We start from the raw sequence: 21,819 nt of genomic DNA on the forward strand, positions 1-21,819 counted from the left end.
TTCTTCCCCTCATTTAAGTGCCTAGACTGACTAAATTTATAAGATGAGAAAAGATGTATGAACATAATTCAGTAAACATAAGCTGTTTTCATCAATTGCTTTTCACATATACGAATAAAGGGTCTGCCAGGAACGTAGAGTTTCAAATACAGCAAAGCAAGCAGTTCAGTTTCTCCTTCTTCTGGCTACCAGGATATACCTTTTTTTTTTTCTTTTTTTTTTTTTTTTTTTTACAAGTGACTACCAGGATATGCATCTGCTATATAAATAAATTCCATGTGTCCAAATCGTGGATGTTTTATTAAAAACTTTTTCACCTACTCATCAAGGAAAAAAAGAAGGCAATGACAGAGAAGGCCTTTGCTTAAACAAGCAACAAGAAGAATAACAGGAATGAGGCACCTAAAAGCAAGATGAAACCACTCTGTCAACTTTATACTCGGTTTGACTACACATAGGGAACAGGTAACCTCTGCGTCTCAGGGCCTGCTACCATATCATCCCAAAGCAGATCCGAGAGAGCCATAGTCAATTCTCCTACCTTCCCTGTTAGGAAAAATCAAATATATAAAAGTATTTAGACAAAATGACATTCAATAGTTACAGTGTTGAATATTAAATTTAAAGGGAAGAGGGATGGGGATGTATTCCTTGAGTCACTGATAGCAAGCATCTGAATGGCATCTGTTCTCTAAGGTAGAGAGGGGACAATTCTTACCCTCTCCAATGGGTTGTTCATCCCAAGTGATGATGGGCAATATAGGCAGCGTGCTTCCTACAAACATCATTTCAGCTGCACCTTTGGCTTCCTCCACTGTTATATTTGTAGTTCTCACAGCTTTTAGACGACCCTGCTCAACCAACTTGGGGACTAGTGCAAGAAGCCTCTTCACAGTGCACCCACTAAGGATCTTATCAAACAAAGGTACGAGAAGCTCCTTATCATGGTTTATAAAAGCAACATTCACATTTGGACCTTCAGCAATATAACCTTCATCATCAACCCAAATAGAAGCAAATGCTCCCTTCTCCTCAGCTTCCATCTTTGAAAGTACATTTGGAAGGTAGTTCACATTCTTCATTGTTGCAAATTGGGGCGACTTCATGGGTACAGTGGATGTTATCACTTTAACTCCATCTTTGTGCTGAGAGATGTCATCATCTATGACTACAGCATAGAATGCCGACGTTGTGCATCCTCCAGGTGAAAGCAAGAAATCCCCAGGACCTGCACTTAACCAATATCTTAGAGTTCCTTTCTTGCATTGAGATGCTGCACTCAGTTGCACAAGAATGCTTCGAAGGACTGATTGAGGAAATGGAGAGGAGATCTTTGCTTTTGAAGCTGATCTGAGGAAACGGTCCAAGTGAACATCCAGCTCATAGAGGTATCTGCAGAATTAAAACAGATCAACAATTATAGCTCAAAAAACAAACGAGTTTTAGCTCCAACATAACCAAATGCGAGTAAGAGCAAAGGGAAGTTTACAGAGAAACTTAGGATTGCATTAGAAGTCAAGTTTTGCTTAACAGAGACGCATTAATATAAATGTCAAGGATGTCTATGTCATACTTACCCATCTAATATAATAGCTGTGTCAAACACACCATGCCCCCGATGAACCATGTGATCATCTATTGGGAGTAACATCAAGGCCGGATCAAGAATAATTCCACCAAATACACTGGAATACATTGCTGGATATGGTTGATTTTTCACTGAACTCCACTTCTCGTGCAGGTTTTCAAGCAACTGATATAAATGACAAATGAATATTTAGGCGATATTGCAAAACAAGATGGATTGGGAAAGTGAAAATTTGGCAATTAAAAAGTTAGATATAATTGACCATAAATTGTTGAGAAGGAAGCCTATCTGTTGCTAGTGCCCTAAATACTTTGGATGAAGAAAAACAGCGCTCCCAACTCAAAATGATATTTGACAATTTCTAGAGTGAATCAGACCAGTGACATAGGGAACTTGCTTAAAATGCACTCACCCTTTGCCCAAGGATCATTATCTAACAAGTAACAACAGCTTGGCTTTAGTTTGTATTCTAACTTGGATTGCGCTAGATGCTGTTAATTCCAAGACCATGTGAAATTCTAGCATCGCATTCTTTATAAATTAGAATGTTCCCCCCAGTATTTCATAAGAATTTTTAACAGCAGATATATTTATTTTAGCCAAAAATCCCAAAAGCCTAAACTATAAGAAAAGATGAATTTAGTCAGTTGATCATTACTCCAGAATCATGGAAGAAATTTTTTTTCCGCGGAAGTAAAAAAACGGACAGGTAAACAAACAAATAGAACACTAAAAAAATACTCAGAACGCATGCATATAGAATCGAGCAAAACAAAGCGGATTGTGAACTCTCACCTCAGATGATGATGAAAAAATATGAACTTTAAAGTCACTGCCATTTCCAACCTCCAACGTATCTTCAAAACAGAAAGGGATAAAACAACACAGAGCAGCCCATTAACGTTAATGATCATCACAATCACACAAATCAGAAATCACCCACAAAAAGAGAAACAAGAAGGAAAAAAAAAACCTAATTTCTGATCAGAAGAACTGCTCTTTTCCATGGCTTCCAAGAGGTCAATGATTCGGTGAGGAACAAGGAGGGTGGAGATATAAGAGGAAGAATGAGATACTTAATGAGACAATGAGAACAGCGCTTAACGATCATTTGGGCAATAAAATAACGGTCGCAGTTTGTCATGAAGGGCTTGGGGCAGGGTAGTGTAAAACAAAACAATAAATCAAAGCAAAAGACAATTGGATTTGGTGGCCGACTTTTGTTCTATCTGCTTTTCTTTCTTTCTTTTTGTGGCTAAGCCCAGTGGATTTTAGCTTTCTCACCGAAAGTTCCCCCACGCCAACTTCGATTTCTGGGGAAAGTGACCACGGATGATCAACAACGTTTGGTAGTTCAGCTTAGAACGCGTTAAATCATTGTCAAAGAAAGTATATTTTAGTGCGTTTGATAACTTTGAAGTGTATTTAACGGCCTAAACCAAAAATAAAATAAAACAAGAAAAAGTAAAATGAAAGCTTCTTTACAATTTCTGGCATTTCTCCCTGTACAACTCTTTCATCCTCCGCCCAGGTTCCCGAAAAGAAATAAAAATAAAACTTTCTCCTGCGTTATAAGGTGTGTAAGTTTAGATAATGAAAATATCTTATTTTATTTTATTATTATAATTTTTTAAAATTTTAAAATAATAATAATATTAAAAAATAAAATAATATTAAATACAGTCATAGAGTGTATAAACATTATGCAATCGTTTTAAAAAGATTTAAATCTATTATTAAAAAATTAATTTATTTTCACGTAAATCTCGTATTTATTCACTTTTTTTAAAATGATTATACGGCACTTATACATTCACGACTACAACTATTATTTTTTTTAAAAATAATATTCTAATAATATTTTTTTTAATTTTTAATTTTTATTTAAAATTATTTATTGTCATTTCACTATCTATTTTATCTTCATTTAGATTGTATACTTTTAGACATTCTGTAGCTTAAAAAATTTGAAAAGAAATGCAGAACAACAATCAAGATTTACAGTATTTTGTGGGTGCAAAAATAAAATAGATGTGGATGCAGCAGCCATAGCCGAGAAGGGTCTGATGCTCATGGATGAGAAATGCGACTAATGCTCGTGGGTGAGGATGGTCTGAAAACACACCCAAGATGGTCTGAAAACTTAAAAGAGGGTAAATTGGAGATTTGATAAGGTGTGTACTTTCGTATTTTAAAATTGTCGTGCGTTCTAAGATTTTTCTTTATTTTTTTTTTAGAAAAATATTTACATCAGCTCAATCCATTTAGTGTATTGAGTTAAAAAAAAAAAATTAAAATCATGGGGTGTGGAAAGTGTAGGCTGATGGTGTATAGCATATCTGTTTTTTCTTTACTTATCCGGCTCGGCACTATCGTGCGATTCGTGCACTTGGGGCTTCCCTGTAGCAGCGCTCAACGTCATTTGGGCACTTCTTCTTCACTACGCATTATTCTCTAGAGTTCTTACTTCTTACGTCTTCCGACTAAGAAAAGTATGGCCAGAAGCTGAGACAAGCCGATTGGCATTATCAGAGATTCAATTGCAAACACTTTGTTTGTTCCCACTCATTCTTTAGTATGTTTATTAGAATCGTTTTGGTACTTTCCTGGTTTCGTCTGTTCTCCATGTTTGGAATCCATAATCTTTGAAGAAACTGGAGCTGGGAAAGCAAAGCCAAAAAAAACACGCGCACACACAAAATGATAGTTGTCTTGGCTTAGTTATAAATTTGTATCCACCACAGATAGGAGAACATGGGTTTAATTCGAAAGAAGTAAAGATAAAAACATAACTATGCCCATGGTTTACACAGAGGGTGATTTGCATCATTGCAGTTTGGAGTAGAAGTCATGCGTGTTGAAAATGATAAGAGAAAAAGTAAAGCGAAAAATGAAACTAATCACATACAAATACAATATTTACGTATTCACGAAGCTACAGATGATTTTGGGCTTATCTTGAAAGTCAAATACACCGTGCAGCAAAATACATATGCACTCGTACGAAAATACACTATATATATATGGAGAAATTCTAATTAGGGGTTCTAGTTCATCAAGCATTTAAGAATCGTTCTTGATCTTGGCTTGAAGAACATATTAATCAAATAAGGAGTAGGCAAGAGTTAGAACATGATCAGGTATCAGGATAAATAAATTTGCGTACAGCTGATGTATAACTTGAGGGAGACAGTTTGTATAATTCTCCACAATATGTATATATATACATTACCCCTTTTTTCCATAGATTTTGCACTGTAAGAAAGTTTCTTCCAAGTCTCCCTTGTATGAATGCAAATCAATACAAGGGAGACTTGGAAGATATTTTGTATGACAATTGACAAGAGCCATAATAACCTTTGGTAGTTTTGTATTTTCATAACTGTTTTGCATGTCTTTGACAAAAAGATTGCGTCCTCCTTAAACCTTCATCAAGAAATGAAGGATCAACAGCAAAAGTAATACGGAGCCAATTCTTTAGCCCCACAGCAGTTCCTGCAAACAAAAGATGTCATACTAAAGTTAGTAATTACAGAGCTGCTAGTTACCATTCACCAGCTCAGAACCACTATTCTGAAAAATGTAATGATTCTCCCCTAACCCCAAAGAGAAAAAAAATTAAATGCTAGACCTTGACTTTCAAAGTACTTAGACCAATATATTTCAAGTTCTTAATGATGTTTTTCTCCAGGATAAACGTTAAAAAAGAAAAAAACAGAAATCAATGGTATGCAATCTTCCCAGGCTTGAATGCCCTGTTTCTCTGAAGACTGTCCTGATCAACTTACATTTAGTGGAAACAAAATAAATTAACTGACAGGACATGGTAAAACCACTCCATCTGGGTGTGTGGGTGTATGAAACAACCTTCTCAAGCAACCAAGTTTTTTTTCCCAAGAAACTAAGTTATTTGCAAAGGATTGTTTTTTGTATCAACTTTATAAAGAACATAATGAGTTAGAAAAGGCGTGGTAATAATAATAATAATAATAATTAGAATATGGGATAGGACTATCTTGCGAGTGAAATATTTGTGGCATTTTAAGCCTTTTTAGATCAGAATATAGAAGAAAAGATTATATATCCTTGACTTTTAGAGTATGTGTGTGTATGTCCTTATGACGAGGATAGAAGACAACAAAACTGGAAATGCTGAAGAGTTTAGAGATCTATAAAATCTCATATTCATAAGTTCATCACCCTTTGGATCACAAGTAATGGAGTTTGATTTTAATTGAAAGGGAGAATATTGAGGGTCTCCTAGAGAACAACAGTACCAATCATAAATATTAAAGAATGCAGCAAAGACATGGAAATTAATTTAATGGTTCAATTCTTGCCTGGAAGAATGATAACAGATTCCTCCTTGGCCAGCTTGAAACAGAAATCAATATCATCACAGATGTCTTCCAGTAGTGAAAGATTCAGCTTCACCTGAAAGATGTTAAAAACAAAATAAGCAACACTAACTCTAAAAAAATCCATTAATCTAAATGAAAAGAGGAATGCAAAGTCTCTTCTCACCATTACAGCCATAGATCCCTCTGGTTTGTGTGGACAGGTAATGCAAGGGATCTTCTTTATCTTATAATAACAAGTATTTGATGCCTGCTTCAGTAATTTGATAGTTTTCTTGAAGAAAACCTCTTCCGTTTGCTCAAGGATGCGAGGAACTGCTGCCTAATGCGCCAAAAATACAAGAAAGAGAAATTAGAACAAGCGTATGGACTATAGACATGACAATACTTGATTCCAAAATTTGCACTTTCAATTCAAATTAATTTAGACATTTCAAAGTAGACGGAACAGTATTCCGAATTGTCCAATCACTACGATGAGTACACTGTGTTCAAGCTTTGTCTAGCTCAAGCTCATAAATTGTTGACATATTTCAAAAATCCAGTTTCCACCCATGTATGAATTAGCAGGTTCGGTGGCAGAAATTATGAGTTGCATTATCTGAACGCAAGCAATTTTACAAATGAAAGGGAAAAAAACTATGTTGCATTCTAGCATTTGAAAACAAGCATATACAATACAAACCTGAATGAAGGTTGCAGGGCCCCCCAGAATATCAAAATACTTCTTAATACGCTCGATAATCTGAGGAAAAGAAATAGTAGTAGTATGGATTACCAACAGTTTCAAAGTGAATGGAGGGGGGGAAATGTGTGATGGGTATCACTGACAGCATTTAGATCCACAAGATTAGAAAATCTACTAAATCTTGTCTGTGGGCAGTGAGAATTAGAAAATTTCAATACTATATGCCGTTTATAGTTCAGAAACGAAACATTCAACACGTAACAATGATGAAGTTCAGTCAAGTGTTGTGGAAGGAAGGTCATTCCTACTGAACACAAATTCTTCTAATGCAATGTATGACTGTTCCACCTCGTCTCCATACCACTTGTAGACGATGGAATTATTGTCAAATAGTTGAAAATTATGAAGTTCACATGTATGAAGCCCTACCGAAGGTGTACTATGACAACTTCATGCAAATTAGGGAGAGAGAGAGAGAGAGAGACCTTGGGTTCCCGAAACATGCCAGCGGGATCAGTTGTCACAAACCAGCCAAGTCGCCAACCAGGCACTATCCATCTCTTAGAAAGAGACCCAAGAGTGAGAACAGGAACTTCTGACCCAAAAAGTCCCATTGGCACAAACGGATTTTTCCCAAAAGCAAGGTGTCCATATACTTCATCAGCAATTACAAGAGTTCTGAGCCTCTTTGCAGTTTCTGCAATCTAGGTACAGTATACAAACAATTAGCTAGTAACACCAATCTTTATTATACCATGCCTACAATTTACAGTGAATGAAAGCATGTTTCTGGCACTTGAAGCCATACCCTCCTCAACTACTAACCTCCTTTAGATGTTGGTAACTATAAACATTCCCACAAGGATTCCCCGGGTTGATAACTACCAAGGCAACTGTGTTCTGATCTGCAAGAGCCTCAATGGCATTAAGATCAACCTCCCAGCCTTTCTCAGGTAGAAGATCAAAATACCGAACTTCAAGGTTTCTAAAAGCAGCACAAAGTTCATAAATTGGGAAGCCTGGCCTTGGAAGCAAGATATTTGCACCAGGGCGGGCAAGCATAGCCAGCGCAACATCAATGGCTTGTGTGCAACCAGATGTGATAAAAACATCATCAGCTGATAACTTGTATGGAAGATCACGAGACAAATACTCAGCGATCGCTCTGTTGAATTCAAAAAAGAGCCAAATTTTTTTTTACAAGTAATAAGAAGTTTTAGTAGAAAATAATGTACAGGCGAAGCCTATGTACACTAAAAAAAACAGTAAAAATAAAAAATCTAAGAAAAAAGAGCCATATTACTGAATATATAAGCTAGCACATTGATTTAGAGGAAAAGGGAGAATACAAAGTTGTAAAAGTTAATTAAGTTGTTCTACTCATCATCTATACGCTATATAATTATTATGAAAAAAAAAATTTAAAAGAGGAGTGGTGTGCGGGATGCTAAGTAGAATTTTTCTTTATAGACAGAGGGATTCACATAATACTATGGTTTGTATGCATAAAAATATATTTTTTAAGGCCCCATTTGAATATATAAAAGGTTTAATATCATCTCATCATTACAATTTTTCTAAATTTTTATATAAAATATAATAAATAATTCAATTTTCTTAAATATCTAAATAATAATAATATTAAAAAATAATATTTTATTTAACTTGTATATAAAACCATTTCATCTATCTCATCTCAGTGTTGATAGGGGGCTTCTAGACAAAAAATTTTAAAACGTGTATTGTTAAAAATATAGCTCCTGTACAAATAATACTACTTTCATTTCAGAATTTTAGTAAAGTGTCATTCGTCTCAAATAAGACCAAGCTAATTTAAAATATTCAAACAAAATATTATATTTTGAAAGGTCCTATACCGACGAAATAACTCAACTAAACCATTCCATTACATTCCAAATTAAAACGAAATCCCTACGAAGTTGCGACACAAAGAATCCAACAAGCCGAAGCCAGCACTCCGAGATAACTATGATTCGTGCTCGATAAAATCAAGAAATTCAAAAACCGCTGACAAAACCCTCGAAAACACAGAACATAATCAACAAAATTGCAGCAGTAATATCCCCAGAGACTAAAATCTTACATTCTTGTTTGAGGAAGACCAACAGTCGGTGCATAACCATTGAACTTCTCGGATTGAAGAGCATCAACGACAGCTTCTTCAGCAACATGGGAGGTGTGAAAGCATGAATAAGCAGAAGGGTCACCCATACCCAAGGAAATCACCCTCTTGTTGTCGTTTTCATCGATGCTCTGCATTAAAAGGCTAAGGATACCTTTGATGGTGATGGTTGAAGCCGTGTCCACTCCATGGTTGAGAGTTCTACTTTCCATGAGTTTTTCCTGTATTTTCTGGTGTTTTTGGCCTGCGACTCTTGGTTTGGGGGGGCTGCGGCTTTGGATTTCTGGGTTGAAGTGTGAGATGGACCGAGAGAGAGAGAGAGTCAGAATTATTTGTAGAATGGTGAGAACATGGACAAACAGCACGAAGGCCACACGTTGAAGTTGGACGGCTTTGCATGAAACAAAACAAGGAGTTACGTGGCCGAGTGGGTTTCAGTCCCTTTATCAAAAACACCAACGCAAATTTTTTTTATGAACGCCATCTCCGATTTTATATACCCAAACTTGAAGGCTCGAAAATAAAATAAAAAATTGTCAGAGTGGAGGAAAATTTTCTTCAAATTTTCTCTTTTTCTTTTAGAAATTATCTGTACAAAAAATATAGAAAAATGATAAATACACAAGAGTAGTCTATATTCAGTCCCCACAGTTCATGCAAACTCATTTAATTATATTTAAAAAAAATTTAAAATTATAATAATATCATTTTTAAAATAATATTTTTTCTCCTTTTATCTCAATTTATTAATAAGACTGCATATACAATCTCCTACTTAAGACTGTAAATAGAATTTTTCAATACACAATACTTTTTCACAACATATTTCACGATCATATTTTAAAATGAGAGGTATTATTGTAAAATACTATATAATAGTAATACAACTTTACAAAAATACCCTTGTTTTACATCATGTATTATGAAAAGTATTGTGAAAAGTATTGTATGTATCATTAGTCAAAAATATGTCCCACATTAGAAAATATAAAAAAAAAAATCTATTTATTTTAATGAGAGTTACTTTTTTATAAATTAAAACTCTATATGCAATCATTTTTATATTTTTTTTATGTATTCTATTAATGTGATTGATTGTATCACTTTTTTTTAATATAAAATAACAGTTTTAACTAATCACATTAATGGAGTGCATAAAAATAATAAAAAAATAATTATATGTAGCATAACTCTTTTATAAGAGATTTGTATAAATTTATCTATTTAAAATTTGTATCTATATATATATATTTTTTAAACATAAGATAAACTCCCTACCGACTTAATTAGAGTTTATCTAGGCCCAAGCCCATTCCATTGCATCCGGGCTCAGTCGAAGTTGAATTCAAGCAAAAATCCTTGACATATCAGACGAAAAAAAAAAATTAAAATTAATAATTTAAGAATAAGTTTTCTTTGGATGGATCCAGATCCCGCTATAAACATGAGCCCCGTTTAGCGAACATGTTAATAGCTAGTATGTATATATAGTATGGTTGATGGGCCTTTTTTAACTATAAATATTATTAAGATTAATGATATATATATATATGGCCCATAACATTAATGTAAAAAGATTCAAAAAATCTACTCAACCTCCTACTATTCATACAACCTCCACACTCTACATTATTTTTAATTTTTATTATTTTTTTCTTTTATTAAATATTTATTATATAAATAATGAATAAAAAATTTAAAATAATTTAAAAAGAATAAACTCAAAAAAAAAATTTAAAAAAATATTAAAATTTAAAAAAATTTAAAAAAATGTGGAGTGTGGAGTGTGGTGGAAGTTGTGTAGCAAAACTCAAAAAGATTAACCATGCCCTATTAAATATCATAAGCCCACGAGGTTCATGCATGTTCATCAATCTCTTCTCTCATCCATCCAAATTCCAATCATGATGTGTATGTAACGTACATGTAGGCCACGTGTTCAACCAAGATATGCACGTAAATTTATTAACATGAATGTAGCCATCGGGGTAGCGTGACCTTGTCAACAAGTTTGAAGTGCCGCCAAAGTGAGAGATTTCAAAGGTTGAAGTACTTGGACCCACTCAAGGAATTTTGTTTTCGTATAGAGGTCGAGCCCATGATCTCAGTGGCTGTTGTGCCATCAAGCTACAGGACGTTCGCACCCACCCATGCATTTGAAAAAAACATAAGGCAACAATAACAAAAGATCGTGATCGAACCGTAATTAGACTATGATAGGTATACAAATGATATTTACAATCTTAAAATATATAATTTTTATATATTTATTTTTAAACATAATAGATAAATTTAATATCTATATAAAAAAATATTTGTTAACAATAAATTTATTTTTAAAAAATAATGAGTATTTAAAAGCATAAGTATTAGATTATGTAAATATAAATGTAAAATTTGTACGTATAATTTGAACGTATAAGAGTTGATTTACTGTAGTTAATAAATGGTTATAGTCAACGAAATGCTCTTTATAATTCTAATAATTAATTATTCTAGAAATAATTAAGATTTCTAGAATATGTAGATCATCATGAGAACCTATTTATATAATTTGAATAAGGGATATAAAAAGTAGAAAATAAAATAAATTACTACAAATTACTCTCATGATCAAGAATATTATTTATATACGAAATATTATTAGAAAATTATCTAGATAATAACTAATTTAATTAAGAAATGTAAATATGCACCGACAACTAATTTCATCCAACTTTTTATATATTAAAAACATTAATTCGGTCGATATTTTTAGTTGATAATTGGAAAGTTTATTATATATGCATGTGTATGTCAAAATTAATTAAGGTGATAATGAAAGGTGGGTGAGGCCAGTTGAAACTATTAAAGACATATAAATGTTATGTTTCTCTTCTTGATCTTCTTTTTCGTCCGTCGTTTTCACGATCTAGCTAAGAAGTCCAAGATATATGAATTTTCCTATTATATGGTTGGGAATTCATAGTCATATTAAAGTCATTCATGTACAGAACCTAGCTAGCTAATTAGTATACTTGTAGATTAATTAATGGTCGTCCTCCTAAGTAATAACTAGTAGCTAGCTAGCAGCTGCATGTATGTCGATCCAATTTGTGCCAGAACTGCCATGCATGAAGGATGGGTCGCCATTTGATCAACCCTGATCGATGATCTCCATCTCAACGCTAGCTGTTTTTATATATGTCTTTGCAACCAGAAAGTTTTTGAAAAAAAGGGTTCTAAACCAGCTTCCTCGGAGACTGAATAAGCTAGCTAGCTAGCTGGCTCATATTTTGATCTGTACCACAGCTTTGCTAGTTTAATAATTCAGCGTGAAGATGAGAATCAAGGCCAGGACAGGTCGTATTGTTTTCATTGTATGAAAATACTGACGGATACAGTAACCAAATCAGAAATGCTATGGACTCTCGCTGCTGGAAGCTCTTGCTGGTAATTTTTTTGTTTTAGTTTTTTTTTTTCACTTTATGATTAAGTAAATATTTTTTAATAATATTATGAATTTTTTTATTTTTTTAAAAATATTAAAAAATTCATATAAAAAAAAAACAATAAAAAGACACAAAATACATCAGTGGGAGTTGCCAACGGTGAGCGTAGACCCACCCTTTTCAAATGCATGCATTAATCATACTAGGGCTTGTTTGGATTCGCAAGTCATCTCAGTTCATCTCAACTCATCTCACTACTATTCATTACTATTCAGCAACTTTAACTTACAAATCTCACTACTATTCACAACTCATCTCATTACTATTCACAATCCATCTCAACTCATCTCAGCTCATCTCAAGTCATCTCAAGTCATCTTCGAATCCAAACATCTCTGACAGCGACCCATAACAGGATAACATTACATAACCCAAGCTAGCTAGCTAGCTACATCCTCATCAACCTCTACCTATATACCTACCTAGCTATTTAATTCAAACAGCCCCAAACTGAGATATAAGAGGATTGGACTTCATCAAAATTTAATCAAATATAAAATATGATAAATTTTATTAAAAGAGAATTGAATTAGCCAAAAAGATAAGTAGAAAGTTTTAAACTATAATAAATGAATATATTTCTTTAATTTTGAAAGATTACTATTCATCCATTAAATCTATTTTTTAATCAATTTTAATCTTCAACGATTTTTTTTATTAACGTTCTTGTAATAATAATATAATAATCAAATTAAATTATTAATTAACATATAATTAGTATAATTATAAAATATTAAAAAAAATAAAAATATTATTATTTTAATGAATTCAATGACTAATCTAAATATGAGTATTTATGGATAAGGAGATTTTAGATATATGAAAAATATATACTTCTCACCAAAATTTAAAAATGGATTTAATAAGTCCAATACTAGTGATCTCATCCTAAATTAAAGACATCAATCATGGTACCCCCAACAAAGATCACCAAGTACGAAGAATTTAAAGATGGATTTAATAAGTCCAATACTAGTGATCTCATCCTAAATTAAAGACATCAATCATGGTACCCCCAACAAAGATCACCAAGTACGAAGAAGATGTTTAGGACCAGTAAGTACTAGCTAGCTAGTACTGTACGTAAATCATGAATATTTGCAAATTAAGCCATGAATATTCAGTTTAGCTGCTATACCTAATCAGTGGTTGAAGCTTTAATTAGCTTCAGCAGCTAGATATAATAGAGCCTTCACGATCCATCATAGAAAATTGGCAGAAAATGAACTCAAGATTACGTTTGAGGCAGATCAATATATATATATTAACGTAAAAAACCAGTAACTTACAACCTGCGAACTGCGAAGTGTGAGGCCGTACTGAATCGAAGCTTCCTGCTGCCCAGACAAAACGGCGAAATGCTAGCCCTCGATCGATCAATCGATGCCGACCTGAACAACGTACCACTGATCAATTATAGATCAGAATGGCTGCTTTTTAGGTTAGAAGTAACGTGCGTTTAAGTTCCCCCCCCACAGCTGCGGATATGCCATTTGGATAAGTTGGGATGATTCAGCCGAAAGAAAAGTTTTTATAATAGTTATTATTATTATTATTATTATTATATAAAGAGGACTATTTTTAAACGTCTATCCAACTTGAAGTGGTTATAATAACTTACACGATAAGCAATCAGATGAAGTGCAGCTCAGGGGAGGTTGAGTGGAGTTCAAGGCTGCATGCATGCTTCCCTATTAATATATATAAATAAAAAATGCTATTTTGTCGATTATGTTTTATCCCTTTGATCGCTCGTCTATTTAATTTTTTTTTAATTTATTTTACTTAATGAATAAATAAATAATTTTAAGTATATTGATATTTTTTTTTAAATGTTAAAAAATAAAAACAAAAAAATAAAAAATACAAATACAAATTTGTAAGTGACACGCAGTCATTGTTGGGTCACAATCTGGCATGACTCATATATAGATGTGGCCTCAAAGTGATAATATAATAATATATATAGCATGTGCAAACTGCATGAGTACTACCCCATTCCATATGAGGAAAAAATATAATAATTTGTGTAAAATAAATGAATTACACAAGTTCCACGTCTAACTAGCTATTTATTAATTAAATTTTATTTTTATAATTGATTAAAAAAGAGTAATTATAAATTGAGTTTTTTTTTTTTCAACAAACAAATTATAACGTGACCTGAGGTCCTGAGGAGCAGATCGAAAATGAGAAGTTCCCACATCTGGCACGTACACGAGTATGGTGAGAAGCAGGCGATCCCACCCTCGCCCTTATCAATGCACGTGGCAAGTACCGTATGCTGTCGGTCTCTCTCTCTGTCGTCTATCCTTTTTAATTCGATTTTTAGATGTACGTGATTGTAACATGCGGTGTTGATTTTTCTTCCTCAGGCTCAAAGAGAACAACCAAAACCCCAAATGACATCATCGAATGGTTAATGTTATATTTAAATTTATTTATTTTATCCAGCAATCCCAATCACATTATTTATTAATAATTATTATTATAAAGAGACAGGTTTGGAGACAGATGAAACATAGAATTTCTATCTAATCTCATTACATTTTATTCTATTTTATTTTTAAATATAATTTAAATACAAAAATTTTAAATTAATTATTAAATTTTTTTCAAATTAATTATTACAATTTTTTTTCAAACTTTCAAATAAAAAATAATTTCAACTTTTTCAAATTTCTAAATAAAAATAATATTATAAAACTATACTATTACAATATATTAACTTTATAATTTTTTTATTAATTTTTTTCTCTCATTTTTCAAAATTTAAAAAATATTTAATTTAAATTATCTTATTACTATTCATAAATTATTTTATTATTATTTATAAAATTTTCGTTTTAATTTATTTTTTAAATAATATCTTGTTTAAATCAAGATATAAATGAAATGAAATCAGATAAAATGTGAATGAAATGAAACGAAACAAAATCATATAGAAATTTGATGTTTCATTAAAGTCTCCAAACCTGTGAGAGTCAAAGTATAATAATAATTATTAATAAATAATGTGATTGGCATTGCTGGATAAAAAAAATAATTATTAATTTCTTTTATTGAAAAATCTACAAACAAACCAACCCAATCAATCAATAATAGTATGCATGCTCAGTGTGATAACATTCAAGGCCAAGCCCAACTTGGCCCAAGCTCAGATATTATTACATTTCAGCAACGCGAGTTTTTCTTAAAAAAGGGGGGGAATATACAGATACCCATATCTGGCCCGTGAGAAAGGAAAATTGTACGTAGCATGCCATACGTGTTAACTTTAAGGAATTAGTTATGGAAAGTCCATATCGATAATACCCTTTTCAATCACTCTAATGGGCTAAGATTGATTTGCTAGGAGACTTGGGGTGTCACACCATTGGAATCCTGGTAGTATAAATGCTGGTACTTTCTTTTAAGTATCTGTTTGGATGCACGGAAATGATAGGAATCTCCCACAGCCACAAGGTCAGTGCAATAAGATGATGCTCCATTCCATGTTATCATCGGGACAGAACTCAGTAGTTGTATTTTTCCTGTACTCCTCGTGGCCGTGAAAACAAAACTCAAGCCTAGGTTGTTTGGAAAACATAGCCCATATTATCTCATACTGTCTCAAAATTCCTTAAATTTTATTTTGATGATTTGTTTCGTACACCAGTCACCATTCTCAACCACATGCAATGCAAGAAGAGTGGAGACTCAGGATTTTTCTAGCTTTTAGAGAGAATTTCAGTGTATAAAAGAGTGTATAAGTCCATAATTCTAACTTGGTGCTCAGCTTTTGTATTGTCTGCTGAGGTGGTACTACGTATCCCATGTTAGATGTGTCTATCTTTGGTATATGGTACAACGTTGTCGTCTTTAATGTTGCGTGACCTCTCAGGTCCAAGTCCTCATGGCAGGTTGACGAGGTAGCCACCTTCTATGTACTCCGTTAAGGACACGAAGCCATAGTAGGATCCCTATCCGTCTTTTGTGTCTATCCTTGAGAACTGTGTGACCCTTCCACTACGTGCGTGGAGGGCGATATCAGAAATGTTGACGTCTCATCATTCCATGCCTATTATCTTTTCGCATGGGCATTAGGCCTCTTTCTCATTTCGTTGGTTTGTGCACCGATCACACTTTAGCTCATGAGATAAATGGGCTCTTTGGCAATGTTTTGAATATCATACTGGACATCGTACCGGTCAAGGCACTGAAATCAAATATTTTGATACCAGTATCGTTTCGGAATAGCGTTTCAGGATAATGTTTCGGGATAATCGATATATATATAAATTATATTCCAAAATAATAGTCTATATATAAATAAATTATATATAAATACATATATATAAAAATTATAAATAGTCCAGTCTAAATTAGGAGTTAAAAAATAAGTTTGTAGTTTGAAAAAATGAAAAAAAAAACACACACAGCCCGAAATATCGGCCAGTACCGGCCGAAATATAGGCCTGTACAGGCCAAAATTTAGTCTGGTATAGCCGGTACGGGACAGATATAATACCTGTACCGGCCGGACGGTCGAAACGAAAAATTTTGGTCGTACCGGCTGGTACGGTACGAAATTTAAAACACTGCTCCTTGATAAGTCATACAAACACTTTTTAATTTTAAATTTTTTATCTAATTATTACTTGATATTTACAACTATCTAAAACTTTTAAACAAAACACAAAAAATAATTTATTCTTTTCAAATGTCAAAACAAACATGATATTAAAAAGTTATATGTAAACAATATTTTAACTTGATAATATTTTTATTCGATTTGTTTTGCTCATTTTCCAAAATTCTCTAAACTATCTTAACTCAAATCATTTCATTACTATTTATAAATACTTTCAATAGAATCATTATTATTAACAAATTTCTCATCTCAACTTATTCCTTGATAATCCCATACTCTTAAACAACATTTTCAGTGTTTTGTACACTGTGATTGATGCATGCAAGTCTGGTTAACTTGTTAGGCCACTGGCAATGGACTAGCCATTGCCAAGTCCAACTCTAATTTACATCAGATTTTGGGATAAAATCCCTAGCATTGGACTCGGCAAAGGCATTATTTTCTAATTTATGCTACAGTAAATTTAAGTCTCTCGCCAATGTTGGCGAGCTTCTGTAGTAAGATCAAAAGAGTATTTTAATGTTTTCCGCCCAACTGCCCCCTTTCTTTTTCCCTCGTTTTCCATTTCCCTCGTGTTTCTTCGTCTCTCATCTCTCGTCTTTCCCTCTTTCTCTCGCAATTTTTTTTTCTGCCTCGCCCCTCTTCTCTCCCTCGCTCCGTAGCTCATCTCTCCCTCTTCTCTCAGTCCACCATTTTTTTTTCCTGAAACCTTTCTTCCTCTTCTCTCCCTCGCTCCGTCGCTCGTCTCTCCCTCTTCTCTCAGGCCACGATTTTTTTTTTCTGAAACCCTTCTTCCTCTTCTCTCCCTCGCTCCGTCGCTCGTCGACATCTCCCTCTTCTCAATCGATTTTATCTTCGTTCCTGGGTCGATCTTCACGGTTGTGCAATTTCGTCTCTCTCTATCGGCTTGGCTCAACAACGCAGCAGCACTCTCTCTCGGTTTGGGTTGGTAAAACTACTGAAACTTTATTTGGGTAAGCTTTGTATTGATTTGAGTATGAATTTGTGAATTTCTGAAATGGGTATGAATTTGTTTGGGTAAGCTGGTTATACACAATTGCTGATTTTTCTGAAGTTTGTGCAATTAGTGTTGTTGATTTTTCTGAAATTTGTGTTGCGGAAATGGGTATCGCGTCCAGCCAGCCAACACCCCATGAGCTTGTATTTTTTTTTCGGTTATTTTTGCACTGTGTTAGCTAAATTTGCAACTTGGTTTTGTATTGTTTGCTGTTATTGTTTTTGTGTTAATTAAGGGTTTTCTGTTAGCTAATACTTGCAACTTGTTAATTAAGACACATGAAGTGAGATTTTACTACATTTGTAAATGCAATCATCTATTTTTAAGTGAAATTAAAATAGACTAAATGCTGATTGAGGGTTAGACTAAATGGGTCATATTATTAATCCTGATTGAGGGTATGTAACATTTCCCTGGCACCTGCTGTTCCAAAAACCAGATTGTGCTTAAGATTGAATTATGAGCATGGTTTAATTGACACATTGTGAGATTTGAACTTGGGTCATTTTTGCTCTTAATTCAAGTTCTGGATATGAAGTATTATGCAGCTTGGGTTAAGTTCCTGGAATCTAATGCGCACAGCATGAGCTGTGTGCTGAAAATGTATGTGGTTATGTGCTGGAGTAAGTTCTCATTGCTGCTGGAAACTAAGCAATTTACTACTGCATTTGCCGCTCCAGCTATCAAGAGTATGCATTAGCTTACTCCCACTTAAGCATGATTTATCCTTTAATATTTTGGACAGTAATAGACAATTCTAGCAATATTATTAGGTCTAGTATTCATGCCACTTTGTTTGAGGGAGAAGATGAGTTTATGTTGTGCTGTGTGATTGAGGCCCTGAGAAGATGAGCAATCTGCCTGCGATTGAGGCCCTGAGAATTGTTGCTCGGGCTCTGAATTTGCTTGAGGGAGAAGATGAGTTTATGTTGTGCTGTGCACATTGCTGTCTCAGAGTGTATTGTCTCCACCTGTGCATTGTCTTCACTCCAATGCCATTTTTTGTTGTGCTGTGCACATTGCTGTCTCATAGTGTATTGTCTCCACCTGTGCATTGTCTTCACTCCAATGCCATTTTATGTTGTGCTGTGCACATTGGTTTTATCCAGACATTTTATGTTGTGCGTTGTGTTAAAAGTAGGAGAACTGTTTTCAAATGATCCCAATGCTTACATGCAGTATATATATTTTTCTGTTATTGTTTTCTATCGCTTTGCTGTGTCTATGTGTATTTATGTGTCTATGTAGTAGGATATGTTTGTGGGTAATGGCTTGGACGCTACATATAACGTTTGTGGCTATCCCGATTGATGGTTTCTTTCAATGCCATTTGATCCCGGAAAACACCACATATATTAATGATTATCATCATTAATACACTTTTTTGACTCCACACTTTTCTGAACTTTGCAAAACAGAACAAGAGACTCAATTTTTGTTGCTGTTTTGCATTGTTCTGTTTTGCAAAGTTGCTGTTTTTCTTTGCAAAACAGAACAAGAAGTTGATTTTTCTACATATTTCTTTCCAAACCAGCTTATCCAAACAAATTGATGAAGTAATATTTTTCTACATATTTCTAACTCCTTGAAAATGTAATATTTTTCAAGGATGGGCACACAAATTGATGATGATCCCTTGTTCACCACTCTATTACAAAGTGGAGGAGAGGGTTGTAATAGCACCCCAACGCAACCTTCTAATGTTGTGCTCCAAGCAACATTCAATGACGGTGAAAAGAGGCAACCTCCAAAAAAAGTTCAAAGGGGTGCATCTTTCACTGCAGAGGAGGATAACCTCCTCGTCTCAGCTTGGCTCAACATTAGTATCGATGCAATAAAAGGTACTGATCAAAAGTCCACTCAAATGTGGGAAAGAATTTCAGTGTTTTATCATGAATATAAAAAACAGAACAATGTGAACCGTTCTGTAGTTTCTTTGATGAATCAGTGGTCCTCGATTCAGAAATGCACAAATAAGTTTTGTGCATTTTTAGCACAAGTAGAGTCATTGCATCCGAGTGGTGCAACGGAGCAAGATAAGGTATGTAACATTTTCCTTTAATTTTCACAAACATGTAGGACTGATTTATGAACTAACAATATTCCTATGTATTTGTAGATTGAGAAGGCAAAAATTATGTATAAAGAGATAGAGAAAAGTAACTTCACAATGGAGCACTGTTGGTGTCTTCTGAGACACCAACAGAAATGGCAACAACACATCTCCACCCTTGGGACGAGGAGAAGGCCACAAGGTGAAGCTGCTCTTGACACGGTGGAGGAGAACATAGAGGTCTTTGCTGAGAGACCTCTAGGCAAAAAAACTGAGAAAGAAATGGAGAGGAAGCGGAAGTCGATGGAAGGCAAAGAGTCTGAGATCAGCATTTCCTTAGCTAAAATGACTGAGGATAGAGCCACGACCATGGAAGAGCGGAGAAATGCTCAACTCAAGGCAGACGAAAAAAGTGAGAAAATATTTGAACTAAAGAAGAAGAAGTTTGAACTAGAGAAGAAGAAATTTGAAAGCAAGATGATGATGCTAGATCTACGTGGCATGAATGCCATGCAACAAGAATATTTTCATAATATTCAAGTTGCAATTTTTGAGAATTCGAAGTCTCATTCCGGAGGTAGATCTAACTCTCCTTCGACACCTTACTATGTAGATATCTAACTTGTAATATTTATAGAACTAATTTTTTTGAGAATTAGTGGCTGCCCAGCCACATGTGGGCTGGATAAATATGTGGCTGGGTAGCAACTAAATTCGTGGACTGTAGATATTATCTTTGTTGGTAATTTGTGGAAAGTTTTGGTTCTAATTTATGGATATGGATATGAGACTATGTTGGTGGACTATTTATGGGACTGTGTTGCTAAATTTTGAATGCTTTTGTTCATCAGGTCTCTATCTCTCTCTCACACAATTTTGATGTCCGCATGATTCATTATGAGATTTGATTACACTTGTAATTTTATTGGAAGTGATATTATAATGGATGTGGTTAAAAAAATTCGGTTAATATTAGTATGAAATGTTAATTAATATTAGGTTGAGGAAACAAATTATTAATTAAATGTTAATTAAGTAAAATGTAAATTATTCGGTTAATATTAGTATGAAATGTTAATTAAGTAAAATGTAAATTATTAATTAATATATGAAGTGTATTTGTAAAATATAAAAAAAATATATAAAATATTATTAAATAATATAATATAATATTATTAATTTGACTTTAAGATGGCTAGTCCAATGTGAACATACCTAGCCAAAAGTTAAAGTTATAGTCAAAACTTGTACTTTTAGCTAAAATTTAGACTTGGCAATAGGCCATTGCCAATGCTCTTACACTTGCAAAGTTTAAAGTCTCATTTATTATTACGACTATTATCATTTTATCTAATTATTATAATTTTTTTAAATTTCACATAAATTAAAATAAATAATTCAAAAATTTAAAATTATAAAATAAAAATAATATTAAAAAATATATATTTTTTATTTAATTTTTAATTTTTATATTAATTCAACTCATACACACTTGATCCTAAAAATAGGGCCTTATTAGAAAAAGCCCATAAACGGAACAAAATGCCGGTCGCCAAAAGAAGAGAAAGAGAGTATGACGTGTCAAGATCAAGGACGAACTGGACGGTGGCAGATTATAAATTATTGGTGTGAACCGCAAGATTATTGCGAACAGCGGCTGCCATAGGTGGGCGTACTGCTCATCAGAGCTTTAAGCAATGGGCCAGCCGTGGTGGCCATAAGTCAGTGACCCGCACTACAACGAGCCGTATGTGGAGGCGGCGGGGGATGACCTACGGCTGTCGTCACGCGCGATCCGCAAGGCCGACGCGATCTCTCTCGATCCACGTGAAAATAATATTATATAG

At 33.8% G+C, this 21,819-nt stretch overlaps 3 protein-coding genes and 1 pseudogene across 6 annotated transcripts; 2 read left to right on the forward strand and 2 right to left on the reverse strand.

Annotated features, from left to right (window-relative positions):
• Positions 1-109: 109 nt before the first annotated feature.
• LOC109012856 (D-amino-acid transaminase, chloroplastic-like) lies at positions 110-2,976 on the reverse strand. Its single transcript, XM_018994710.2, has 5 exons — positions 2,562-2,976; positions 2,384-2,445; positions 1,578-1,753; positions 719-1,392; positions 110-546 (listed from the first exon to the last, which is right to left on the reverse strand). Exons 1-5 carry the CDS (start codon positions 2,593-2,595, stop codon positions 449-451), a joined length of 1,044 nt encoding a protein of 347 aa, XP_018850255.1. The 5' UTR covers positions 2,596-2,976; the 3' UTR covers positions 110-448.
• A 1,711-nt stretch (positions 2,977-4,687) lies between these two features.
• LOC109012863 (probable aminotransferase TAT2) lies at positions 4,688-13,781 on the reverse strand. 4 transcript variants are annotated; one of them, XM_018994731.2, is made up of 8 exons: positions 13,561-13,781; positions 8,739-9,060; positions 7,460-7,799; positions 7,120-7,338; positions 6,632-6,691; positions 6,113-6,268; positions 5,929-6,022; positions 4,688-5,083 (listed from the first exon to the last, which is right to left on the reverse strand). In XM_018994731.2, the coding sequence occupies exons 2-8, from the start codon at positions 8,987-8,989 to the stop codon at positions 4,965-4,967; spliced, it is 1,239 nt and encodes a 412-aa protein (XP_018850276.1). In that variant the 5' UTR covers positions 8,990-9,060; positions 13,561-13,781; the 3' UTR covers positions 4,688-4,964. The 4 variants fall into 4 exon arrangements, with proteins under 4 accessions (XP_018850276.1, XP_035543684.1, XP_018850267.1 ...); XM_035687791.1 differs by having other exon boundaries at positions 8,739-9,168; XM_018994722.2 differs by having other exon boundaries at positions 8,739-9,218.
• A 5,377-nt stretch (positions 13,782-19,158) lies between these two features.
• Positions 19,159-19,277, forward strand: LOC118347845 (annotated as a pseudogene).
• A 251-nt stretch (positions 19,278-19,528) lies between these two features.
• On the forward strand, positions 19,529-20,852 carry LOC109010486 (glutathione S-transferase T3-like). The gene is made up of 3 exons (XM_035687750.1): positions 19,529-19,960; positions 20,039-20,384; positions 20,824-20,852. The coding sequence occupies exons 1-3, from the start codon at positions 19,529-19,531 to the stop codon at positions 20,850-20,852; spliced, it is 807 nt and encodes a 268-aa protein (XP_035543643.1).
• The last annotated feature ends 967 nt before the right edge of the window (positions 20,853-21,819 follow it).

Source organism: Juglans regia, chromosome 2 (genome assembly GCF_001411555.2).
Source record: "Juglans regia cultivar Chandler chromosome 2, Walnut 2.0, whole genome shotgun sequence".
In the NCBI taxonomy this organism is placed as follows: Eukaryota; Viridiplantae; Streptophyta; class Magnoliopsida; order Fagales; family Juglandaceae; genus Juglans; species Juglans regia.